The sequence below is a fragment of the Scyliorhinus canicula genome, chromosome 19 (assembly GCF_902713615.1).
Source record: "Scyliorhinus canicula chromosome 19, sScyCan1.1, whole genome shotgun sequence".
Taxonomy (NCBI): Eukaryota; Metazoa; Chordata; class Chondrichthyes; order Carcharhiniformes; family Scyliorhinidae; genus Scyliorhinus; species Scyliorhinus canicula.
The window spans coordinates 63,677,520-63,690,260 of record NC_052164.1 but is presented as its reverse complement, the minus strand read 5'-3'; the positions used below and the strand labels follow the sequence as shown (position 1 = coordinate 63,690,260).

Sequence of the window (12,741 nt, the reverse complement as noted above, 5' to 3'; positions counted from 1 at the left end):
CAGGATCCAAGTTACTCTGACAGATCACTCACGGACAGGACCTCACTGAAATTGTCACAGTTAAGTGGATGCTTTGAAGTCAACCAGACTCTTTAAAAGTTATTGTGTGGAACCAAGTTGAGACCCACTGGAAATTACTGGAACTGATCTAACAGGAGCAAGAGGAAATCCGGGACCTGAATGAATGATGAGACCAACAATCTATCTCCTTAGTCAATGACATTTAAGGTTTGAGAAAGAATCAAAGGAACAATGAAGAAGGAAGTAATGTGAATTAGAGACAAATCAGATATGGAAAGAGAAATAAAGTGAGGGAAAGAAAGATTAGATTAAGAGGAGTGAAAAAATGGACAAAAGAAAAATAAGAAAAAACTATATTTAAAAAATCTTTAGCAGCAAATTACTCCATGGAAGACTTTGATTCAACATTTTTAATTGTTCTCTTTCTCGGTCACAGAGGTTGATTGACATTGCATTTATTAGCATTTTGTTAAAAGGGTGTTAATGCTCTTAATTGGACTATGGACTTTAACTTGGTGTTGGAAGACTTCTTACTATGCTCTTAATTGTCAGGAAATTTTCTGTGATGAATTTAAGGGACTTTGAATGTGCAATTTCAGCAAGTTCTTAATACTAGTTGGGAAGTTAGACCAAATTGCCATTTGAGCAAATAAACACCACCCTGTTGCATATCTCCACCACAAGGTCTGGATATTCATAATTCATGGCATATATCTTAATCCTTTGAATGTGACGTCTGATTAACAATTTTTTAACAGGATGCACTATTTATGCACCTTTCCAGCAAGACCGGAAATTGTAAGTGACACTGTGGCAGCAGCATGAAATAGCATTAATTCTAGAAAGTTGTGATTGACATTGATGTTATTTGGGCCTGTGGAACTATGATAAGTAACTTTTCACTGTTTTCAGCAAAGTTAATGTTGCGTTGATGAAAATGTGTCAACAAAGTATTGTGTGGCGTAAGTAACGAAGAGTCACACATTGTAATTCCCTCTCTTATTTTTACTATTCGAATCCTTACATTGTTGATGTGCCACAATACGACGATGAGTTTAATTGTGCAGTATTGTATCAGTGTATCACCCCATACTGACTGCTGCTCACACTCTTGTCAGCCATTGTCACATTGTTACTGGTGGTCACCCTTAGACCAGTCATTGTCAGATCAGACTAACTACTCACACTAACTGCTCCCATGTATAAGAGTTTGTGTAACATCTATTCTGCTGCCAGGCACAAACTGACATAGCATTTGAGGAAGGGAAACTCTACTGTTGCTGTGAACTGGTATTCACCCTTTGTATATATGAATCATTGTAGCACAGCAGCACAAGTGGATAGCACTGTAGCTTCACAGCGCCAGGGTCCCAGGTTTGATTCCCTGCTGGGTCACTGTCTATGCGGAGTCTGCATGTTCTCCCCTTGTCTGCGTGCGTTTCCTCCGGGTGCTCCGGTTTCCTCCCACAGCCCAAAGACGTGCAGGGTAGGTGGATTGGCCATGATAAATTGTCCTTAGTGACCAAAAAGGTTAGGAGGGATTATTGGGTTACGGGGATAGGGTGGAAGTGGGGGCTTAAATGGGTCAGTGCAGACTCGATGAGCCGAATGGCCTCCTTCTGCACTGTATGTTCTATGAATCCTTTCAATGCAAAAGGAGGCCATTCAGCCCATCGAGTCTGCACTGACCTTTCAAATGAGCACTCCCTTGTCCACCCCAAAACCTGTAATCTAACCTGCACATCCCTGGACACTAATGGGCAATTTAGCTTGGCCAATCCACCTAACCGCACATCTTTGGACTATGGGAGGAAACCCATGCAGACAAGGGGAGGAAGCTCATGCAGACACTGGGACAATGTGCAAACTCCACACAGACAGTGACCCAAGGCTGGAAGTGAACCCAAGGACCTTGGCGCTGTGAGGCAGCAGTGCTAACCACCGTGCTACCATTGCAGAATTAAAAAAAGAACATTTCTGTTCTTTTTCATAAAATAACATTTTCATTTATGTTCTTCTTCATGGCTCTGAAGTCATAAGGACTTGAAACACAACGCTTTTTCTCTCTCTATCAATGCTGCCACACCGGCTGAGTATTCCCAGCAATTTATTTTTATTTCAGATTTCCAGTATCTGCAGTATTTTACTTTTATTACTCGCATTTATTGTAATTCATTTCAGTACTCTCCGGTGCATTGCAAAATCAATGGAGTATTCTGAAATGTAATCACTCTTGTATTGTAGTAAACACACTAGCCAATTTGTGCACAGTAAGGTCCCATTATCATGAAATAGATAAATGAGCAGATAATCAGTTTTGGTGATTTGCAATATCACAATTCACATATAAGTTTGATGCCCCACTGGGTCCTGAAGCTAGCCTGTTAATCCCGTTTGGCATTTGTCCAGCTGCAGAGTAAATAGGCTGCAGTACTGACAAGGCTGGAGGCTTACATCGAGCACTGGCCTCTATAACTCTGTTCAACTGTTGGTAAACAAAGAACTGAGTTGGTGCAGGATTGATAAATTGCAACTCACTCAGCCTCTTGTTTCTTTTAGATTCATCGTATGATACTGGCAGGAGATCTGGATGGGGCAATAATATGAACAATGTGACAAAAAGTAAGTACCTTTAAATATTTAAAAAGGTTTGAAAAATGAGGATTAAAATAGTGCCAATGAAACAGCAAGTTTGAATAAAGTTAAAGAGCTTATTTTGTGAATACCCAGCAGTGGTAGGGGTCCACAGCTATTGGGAAATTCGAGAGGTGAACAGATAGTATTCTGGTATGTAGACAAGGGATGCTCTTTATAAACAATTTCAAAATGTGGTTTCAATGATTATTGATGAAGTGAGACCAATCTTCGGCTTTACAGAGGGGAGTACAAAGTTTTGGTCTGAGATTTGGAGAAAAATGCATTGGAGCTAGAGATTGTGCAGAGAATTTTGATTTCAACACAGTGAAGACACAAGAGGAAGCAGGGGATATTTTCTGGCTCTGCGTATCCGTTGCACTAGATTCCGTGGGGAAAATTTAAATTGTAAATTTGCACAGGTCAGACTGTAGACCTGTAAAACAAATCCACAGAATTCTATGCCATTTACAATGCCCAGCTGATCTAAATGTTGCAGGAAAATCTCTCCTGGAGTGTAAAGATGGTGTAGCATAGGTTATGAAGAACAAGAGAAAAAGTTGAGAAGAGCGCTAACACTGACGATGTAAAAAAATTGAGACATTAGGCAGAATCTAACCCAGCTCATTATGGTGACAAATATTTTTTAAAATAAATTTAAAGTGACCAGTTCATTTTTTCCAATTGAGGGGCAATTTAGCATGGCCAATCCAGCTATCTGCACATCTTTGCTTGTGGGGGTAAAGCCCATGCAAACACAGGGAGAATGCGAAAACTCCACACGGACAGTGACCCAGAGCTGGGACCGAACCTGGGACCTCGGCGCCGTGAGGCAGCAGACTAACCACTGTGCCACCGTGCTGCCCTTATGGTGACAAACATGGTGACAGGGCCCCACTGAATCACATGGTAGGCCACGTGTCATTCTGCCATTGGCGCAGAAGCTTCCTGCAATTAAATTAAAGGCAGGAAGGAGCTGATGCATGCAACTTCCCCACTTGCAGCAGGATGTCTACTGTATTCGACTCATTGATAAACTAACACCATCATAACACTAACATAATTGACACCAATTATACCCGAGCCCACCAGAATTTAGTGGTATCCTAGGGATTAAATGCGAACCTCACAGCTCTCCTGTGTCTCCAGAAGAGGAAACCTTGTTAGGGTTATCTGCATCCTTGCCGGAGGAGGGCTGATCCCCTGTCCACATGGACTCAGTGTCCAAGTGAAGGACCCGGCATTTGGAAGAAAAGGCTGCTGAAGGAATGCCTCCTTGTCCTTGCTTCCGATTTCCCTATCCTTCCCTCTGATCATTCCTCCCTGCACCATCCATTCCAGCCTAAATAACTGTCCAAGGATCCATCAATAATCTATGAGTGGCAGCTCTGGGGGTGCGGTGGTAGAGGGATTTTCCAAATTCTGGAGAAAGCCAGTTAAGCAGCAGACAGGCACTTAATTTTATAAGGCCACCCCATGAGTGTGATGCAGGGTTATGACTGGTTCTCCCACCAGTGGGCGAGACCCCCACTGTCCAAATTAAATCCCAGCCATTAACTTTCAACTCAGACTTCGATCATAAAAGTGAAAACATCGTCTCAGTCTAGCTGTACTTATTGCATATTTAGGAGCACATCCAATTTGCAGCTATTTTAATCTTGGTTAGTGTTGGAATTATTTAAAAAATAAGAATTTAAGAATAAAATTCAGTGAGCTTGTAATGCTTCCAAACCGAACCGTAGCATTTTACAGTGCTGCTCTATAAACTTTAACAGGCTCCCTTTTTAATGTTTTCTTTATTTCCTGACTGTTTGTGTATTTAATGCAATACATAATAATTAAGATAGCTGATGCTATATTTTCATGCAAATAATTTTTGCAGTGAATTTTCTGCCCTCTCCCAAAGGATGCAATTTTATAGATGCCAGTAGCGCTCAAGCATTTAATTTTTTTTTACCGGATATGGCTTCACTGGATGGGCCAGCATTTGTTGACCATTCCTAATTGCCTTGAGAAGGTGGTTGTGAACTGCCTTCTTGAACCGCTGCAGTCAATGTGTTGTAGGTACACCCACAGTGCCTTTAGGGAGGGAGTTCCAGGATTTTGTCCCCAGGACAGTGAAGGAACGGCAATATATTTCCAAGTCAGAATGGTGAGTGACTTGGAGGGGAACCACCAGGTGGTGTCCCATGAATCTGCTGCCCTTGTGCTTCTAGATGGCTGTGGGTTTGGAAGGTGCTGTCTAAGGAGCCTTGGCGAGTTCCTGCAGTGCCTCTTGCAGATGGTACACATGGCTGCTACTATGTGTCAGTGGTGGAGGGAATGAATGCTTGTGGAAGGGGTGCCAATCAAGCTTACTGCTTTGATCTGGATGCTGTCAAGCTTCTTGAGTGGTGTTGGAGTTGCACTCATCCAGGCAAGTGGGGAGTATTCCATCACACTCCTGACTTGTGCCTTTTCAGTGGTGGACAGGCCTTGGGGAGTCAGGAGGTGAGTTACTCGCTGCAGGATTCCTAGCCTCTGACCTTTTGTAGCCACAGCATTTATATGGCTCCTCCAGTTTGGTCTGCCCAACTTTCCATTTTTCACAAATTCAGCATCAGTTTGAAATGTAGCCATGTGAGACATTCAATGAGACAAATGGCTTCCTTCTGCATTGTAAATTCTGTGATTCTATGATTTTAATCAACCTCCAGTCCACACCTATGTACAACAGATGCTTTAAGCGGAATTATCACAGGCAAGGGATCAATTCAGGGACCTTATAGATTTATGTGGCTCTGGAATGTGATGTTGGTGCATTCGTTTCTGAGCCATAAAGATAGTTGTTGCGTTCCACACTTTAGTAGTTGAGAAGCACATGGGCGACAAAGCACATGAAAATGGTCAGCTACTTCGGTGAACACGACTGGAACAAATGGCTTTCAAAGGTTGGATGATAAAAGGTTCTTCTGGCAAACCCTTCCACTTGCTCAGTACAGTATCAAACTTTTTTTTTGCGAGTGAATCCAGTCTCCTGGACTCAGCATCCTTCCTTAGAACCCATTACAAATGTTGCTCACCCTCCGTGCAAAGAGATACTTTTATGAATAGCTGTATGAAATAGTTTATGGATCTCTTTTCAGCTTCTCCTGGAGCAACGCAGAGTGTGAATAAGAATACAGAACAGCCTCGGCCTCAACCAGGTAATAGTGAGGAGTAAAGGAAAAGTTGCGATGGATTTACAGATCGTTGTATAAATATAGCAATGGAAAGAAATAGAGATGAGATGTAAGCGAATGTAGAATATTCATTCCACATGGCCTTCCCATTTACTTTCCAACAACACCTCTCAAAGGACTCTTTCGCTGGGTGCAAATCCAAAGGCATTCATTTACCTCTGTGCTGCTGGGTCCAAGTCGCCTAAACACTGTTGAAAGGCGACCTTAACAACTGACCCTGCCCGGTTCTGTTCTTTGCATCAGGGATCACTGGATAGCAAGTTAAGAGGAGAAACGGATTCAGCAATTCATTCACTGCCCTGCCCTCCCCCCACCCGATTCATCCTCCGGCTAAGATCAGCTTGACTGAGAAGAGACTGACGATTAATCTGAGCCTTTACCCACAATCTTCTCAGAACTGCTGCACCCCGCTCTGCAGCCGTAACTTCGCCGGAAATCTGACTTTGGTGTTCCACCGGAGTGGCAGATTGGGAATAGTTCCAAACCCGTTTGGGATTAACATTTATGCAACAGGCGGAGACATGCCTGTTTCTTCAACTTTCAGATATTTCACAGCTTTACTTTGTTTTTAATTCGGATGCATTGATCAAATAATGTATGGTGTTGTCAATTTTAACATTGAGAATACCTCACTCAGCTAAAGATCCCTCCGCCCCCTTAATATCTGCTGCTCGCAAACCGAGTTATCTAATGGGCTGAGCCAAACATTTCCATCAGCTCCGACCTTCCCACCCTCAGGAATCCTGGATGGGCTCAGGGATAAAGAATGCAAAACTGAAAATGTGGCTCTGTGCACATGAGGCAAGATAATAGAAAACCACAAATGTTTTGTGTGTCTGATGTCCCCGTGTTCCAAATTACCCGCAATCTCTTCCAAAAGTCAATGTCCCTCTGGTGCAATGGACATTGTCAGAGGCAATGTGTACCCAGCTGAGGTCAGAGCGAGTTAGAGGGTGGGTCTGAAGCAGGGCAATTTTGACATATGTCTTACAGCTTTTATTTGGATAGATGCTTGTTATAGAATTCCAGTATTCGATTTGAACTTCCTTTTAATTTAAATCCATTTTTATTTAGTTTTCCATTCTGGTGAATACTGAGGACAGTGCTTCTGTATTTCAGATCCTTATCAAATTCTAGGACCCACCAGTAGCCGGTTAGCCAATCCAGGTAAGATGATGAATGGATAGGGGACAATACTTTGCAAAGTAATACGTAGAATGCTGTTGGATTGTAAGCTGTGTACATTATTTGTACTGAAATTCTATACATTTTAAAAACTTATTAGCAGTATCACTAGAGACAATGACCACTCGACATACGCTCTTTGACTGAAAAGGCACAGACTGATGACCTATCTGTTATTTACTTTCTGCTATCTCTGATCTGCTATTTATATCAAAATGATCGCCAGAAAAATCCATCACTTGGCAAAATAACAAAGTGTTTTTCAGTGTTCCCATCATATGTGGAGAACATTTGCAGAAAATGGTTTCACAGATGTTTAATAACAGGGCAACATATTTTAAAAACTGAAAAGATATATTGTGCTCTACCAAATGTGTTGAATTATAATCTGTTTCATTTCTTTTATTCAGAACTGTACAATGTAATGAATTATAATGTGGTGCAGCTATGTCATGAGCCACAGAGTAAATAGTGTGTGTTACAGTGCAGCATATTAGAGTATAGTGGAAGATATTGCAGTGTGGATTTGCGATATATTGGTATGGGATAGTATATTGTCGTGTGATGCCATATATTGCGGAGAATCATCGAATCCTACAGCACAGGGGTACCTTTTTGACCTGTAGTGCCCGTGCTGGATATTCAAATTTATCTAATTTACCCATTCTTCCTTTGCACTTCAGTGCAGCACAGAAGGAGTGCTGCATCTTTGGAGGTGTTGTCTTTTGAATAAGATGTTAAACTAAGGCCCTGTATGCTTTTTCAGGTGGATGGTGCTATTTCAAAGAAAAGCAGGGCACATATCCCCCGGTGTCCAAGGCAATATTTATCCCTTTGTCATCCTCACCAGAACAGATTACTTGGCCATTTTCTCATTGTTGTTTGTGGGAGTTTGCTGCTCATGTTTCTTAAATTGCAATGGCACGTACATTTCAAAATATTTGGGCACAAGGTTTTTTGAGACGTCCTGAGGTTGTGAACAGTGCTATATAAGTACCAGTCTTTTTTCATAATAGCCCTGCAAATATTTCCATTTCAAGTACATATACAATTTATGCTTTTGAAAGTTACTACTAAATCTGCACGTATGACACTTTCAGATGAATTCCAGATCATAACAACTCACTATAATAAAAAAAAATCTTCTCGTCACCCCCTGGATTATTTTCTATTATCTTAAATATGTGTTCTTCAATGAGAGATTCTCCTGTCAGTAAAAACTATTTCTCCCTATTTACTCATCAACACACTTCATAATCTTGAACACCTGTATCCCTTAATCCCTTTTGCTCTAAGAATCCCTCTCGCTCCAAATAACTGGACTTTCTCTTCCGTGATGTTATTCTAGTAAATCAACTCTTCACACTTTCTAAGGCTTTCACATGCATTTAAAGTGTGGGGAGCAGAATTAGCCATGATACACTAGTGAAGCACAGTCATTTAGTGCTGTTTACTCATACGGCTAGTATTTTAGTATGGAGTCGGTAATCACAGGTAGTTTATCAGTTACTTCCACTTCCATAACACCAACCATCTCTGCCACTGTCTCTGCAAACCTGCTGCTGAAAGCCTCAACCATGTGTTTATTACCTTTAAATTCAACAATTGTAATGCTTTCCTGACCGCCTTCCACCTGGTCCCTCCATAAACCTCAGCTCACCCAAAAGTCTACCTGAATCACAGGGTTCATCAAATACCATTCACCCATCAACCCATTGCTCAGTGACCTACATTGCCATCTGATCCAGCAACACTGTGATTCTAAACTCCTCATACTTGTTTTCAAATCCCTCCATCATTTACCCTCTTCTGTCTCTGTAAACTCGCCCAGCCCGGCAACCCTCCAAGACTTAGCACCTCCAATTCTAGTTTCTAGCATATCTCAATGTTCTATACTCCAGCTTGGTTGTTGTGCCTTCAGTTGAGTAGGTCCGAAGCTCTGAAATTCCCTACCTAAACCGCTAAACGGTTCTATCTCTCCTCTTTTCCTGTGCTCCTTAAAATCTACCTATTTGACCAAGCTTATGGCAACAAATGTGCTTTGGAATAGCTCCTGTGAAATATCAGGGGAATCACATGCAGCTTTTAGGCTTGAGCTAGTAAGTGACAGGTAACATTTGCAATACACATGTATCAGTCAAGGGCCTTTTACAACAAGACAGAATCTAACCATCTTCCCTCGATGTTCATCATTGCTGAATCCCCTATCATCAACACCCTGACATTTGACCAGAAACATATTGGTCTAAATATATCAATAACGGATACAAACGCAGGTCAACGACTTGGAATTGTGCAGCAAATAAATAATTTGCAAGCTCTCCAAAGCATGCCCACTATCCACAAGGCACAAGTCAGGAGTGTAGAAACATAGAAAATAGAAGCAGCAGGAGGCCATTCAGTTGTTCGAGCCTGCTCTGCCATTCATTATGATCATGGCTGGTCATCAAGTTCAATGTCCTGATCATGCCTTCCCTCCATATCCTTTGTTCCATTTAGCTCCAAGAGCTCTATCTAATTCCTGCTGCAATTATCTCTAATTGCCTGAAGCACAACTCCAATAACACTCCAGAGGCTTGACACCAAATAGGACCAAAGTCCTGTTTGATCAGCACCCCACCTACCACCTAAAACATTCACTCCTGCAACAGCAGCGGGCAATGGCTGCAATGTGTGCCATTAACAAAATGTACTGCAGAAATTTGCCAAAGCTCCTTTGGCAGTACCTTTTAAACTGGGGGCCTCTGCCACCTAGAAAGGCAAGGGCAGCAGAGACCTAGGGAGTTTGACTGCAAGCCAAAGTCCATTGACTTGTATCTGTTATCATTCCTTGACTGTCAGTGCTTCACCATTCTGGAATTCCTGAATTTATCAGCACTTCAGGATGTACCTGAACCACAGTTTAGGAAGACGGCTCATCACCACATCCCAAGAGTAGTTAGGCAGAGGCAATAAATGTTGGCCTTGCCAACAATGCTGACATTCCATGAACCAAAGAAGAAAAATCACAATGTTAGATGTGCTAAATAAAGACGGGTTGTTGCATAGCATAGATTTTGAAGTGGAGTGCATTTCAGTACAGAGCAGTAGAGTAATTTATTATGGAGTGGTTTACTATGTTGTACAATACTTTCTATGACATAGATTATCATGCTACAGCATGTTAGTACGGTTCAAATTTTCAAGTTATGATATTGTTTTTTTGTGGTTCAGTTTATTACAATATGAATAGTATTTCATTCCGGTTTCATTCATTTACAGAGTGATGAGGTATTTTATTCTTCAGTTTATTGTAGAGTGCTACAATTTCTCACTGGGTTTCAATTTGATCAGTTTCGGCCTTTACTCTCTCGAGTTCAGAAGAATGAGGAGATCTAATTGAGATATATAAGATGATAAAAGGTATTGACAAAGCAGACTTAGAGCAGATGCTTCCTATTGTGGGGCAGTTGAGAATGAAAGGCATAGTTCTAGGATAAGGGATAGCAGATTTCAAACAGAAATTAAGAGAAATTACTTCTCTCAAAGGGTCATGAATCTGTGGAATTCACTACCCCTGAGTGTGGTGGATGTCGGGACATTGAGCAAATTTAAGAAGGAGGTAGACTAATTTTTAATTAGTAATGGGTTGAAAGGTTATGGAGAACAGGCAGGAAAGTTGAGTTGAGACCAAGAGAAGATCGGCCATGATCATATTGAATGGTGGAGTGGGCTCGAGGGGCTGAGTTGCCTACTCCTGCTCCTAGTTCTTGTGTGGTACAGCATTTCAGTTTATGTGGTTTCAGTTTATTACAATGTGGTACAGTATATTTGAGTGTTTCTGTTTATTACAGTGTGGTACAATATTTCATTTTAGTTCAGTTTAGTGCAGTTTGGTACAGCATCTTTGTGGTTGAGTTTATCACAGTTTATTACATTATTTCACTTGGTTACAGTATCTTAGAATGATTCAGTTCATTACATTGTGGTTGAGTATTGCACTGAAGTTCAGGTTATTAGTGTGGTACAAGATCTTGGTGTGTTCCAGATAATTAATGGGTGTTAGAACATACAGTGCAGAAGGAGGTCATTTGACCCATCGAGTCTGCAGCGACCCACCCAAGCCCTCACTTCCACCCTATCCCTGTAACCCCTCCTAACCGTTTTGGACACTAAGGGCAATTTATCATGGCCAATCCACCTAACCTGCACGTCTTTGGACTATGGGAGGAAACCGGAGCACCCGGAGGAAACCCATGTGTTACAGTATGTTTCTGTTTATTACAGTGATACAATATTTCACTGTGGTTCAGATAATTATAAAGTTGTACATTATTTCACTGGGTTTCAGTTTATTAGAATGTGTTACAGCATCCTAGTGTGGTTCAGGCCATTACTATGTGGTACAGTATTAGATAGATAGAACAGTACAGCACAGAACAGGCCCTTCGGCCCTCGATGTTGTGCCGAGCAATGATCACCCTACTCAAACCCACGTATCCACCCTATACCCGTAACCCAACAACTCCCCCCCTTAACCTTACTATTAGGACACTACGGGCAATTTAGCATGGCCAATCCACCTAACCCGCACATCTTTGGACTGTGGGAGGAAACCGGAGCACCCGGAGGAAACCCACGCACACACGGGGAGGACGTGCAGACTCCACACAGACAGTGACCCAGCCGGGAATCAAACCTGGGACCCTGGAGCTGTGAAGCATTTATGCTAACTACCATGCTACCGTGCTGCCCTATTCCATTGTGCTGCAGTTTATAATAGTGGTACAGTATTTTAGTGTGGTTAAGTATGCTAAAGTGTGGTACAGTATCTATGTGTGATTCAGGTTATTATGGTTTGGTTATTATGATTTGGTACAGTATCTTGGTGTGGTTCAGTTTATTACAGTACGGTACAGTATTTTAGTGTTTCATTTTATTAGGGTATGATACAGTATCTCAGTGTTACTTATTTTACTTACTTATTTTATTACAGTGTGGTACAGAAATGTAATGTGGTTCAATTCATTACAGAGTGGTACAGTATTTTAGTGTGGTTTGTTTTATTACAAGATATTACAATATTTCACTTTGGTTTAGTTTATTATAGTGTGGCACAATATCTTAGTGTGGTTCAGTTTATTACAATGTAGTACAGTATGTTGGTGGGTTTCAGTTTATTACAGCGCGGTACAGTATCTTAGTATTGTTCAGTTTATTACAGCATGGTACAATATCCCAGTGTGGTTCAGTTTATTACATTGTGTTACAGCATTGCACCGGTTCAGTTTATTACAATGTGGTACAATATCTTAGTGTTGTTCAGTACAGTGTGGTACAGTATGTTATTGCTCTTCAGTTTATTACAGTGTGGTGCGGTATCTTAGTGTTGGATAGTTTATTACCGTGCGTACAGTATCTTAGTGCTGTTCAGTTTCATACAGTGTAGTACAGTATCTTAGTGCTGTACAGTTTATTACAGTGTGGTACAGTATCTTATTGCTGTTCCGTTTAGTACAGTGTGGTACAGTATCTTCGTGCTGTTCAGTTTATTACAATATGTTATACAATTCTATTATGGGGAAAGGGAAATCTACTAGAATTCTTTGAAGATGTAACTAGTAGAGTTGACCAGGGGGAACCGGTGGGTGTGATTTATTTAGATTTTCAGAAGGCTTTTGACAAGGTCTCACATGTAAAA

The 12,741-nt window shown here is 41.3% G+C and overlaps 1 protein-coding gene across 4 annotated transcripts in view; it reads left to right on the top strand.

Annotated features, from left to right (window-relative positions):
• The window catches only part of fli1 (Fli-1 proto-oncogene, ETS transcription factor), a 91,164-nt gene that overhangs the window by 61,897 nt on the left and 16,526 nt on the right, over nucleotides 1-12,741 (top strand). For all 4 annotated transcript variants that reach the window (XM_038778748.1, XM_038778747.1, XM_038778751.1 and 1 more), the window contains 3 exons: nucleotides 2,581-2,643; nucleotides 5,781-5,840; nucleotides 6,996-7,043. In XM_038778748.1, coding sequence (XP_038634676.1) covers nucleotides 2,581-2,643; nucleotides 5,781-5,840; nucleotides 6,996-7,043 — 171 coding nt within the window. The remainder of the gene's footprint in view (nucleotides 1-2,580; nucleotides 2,644-5,780; nucleotides 5,841-6,995; nucleotides 7,044-12,741) is intronic.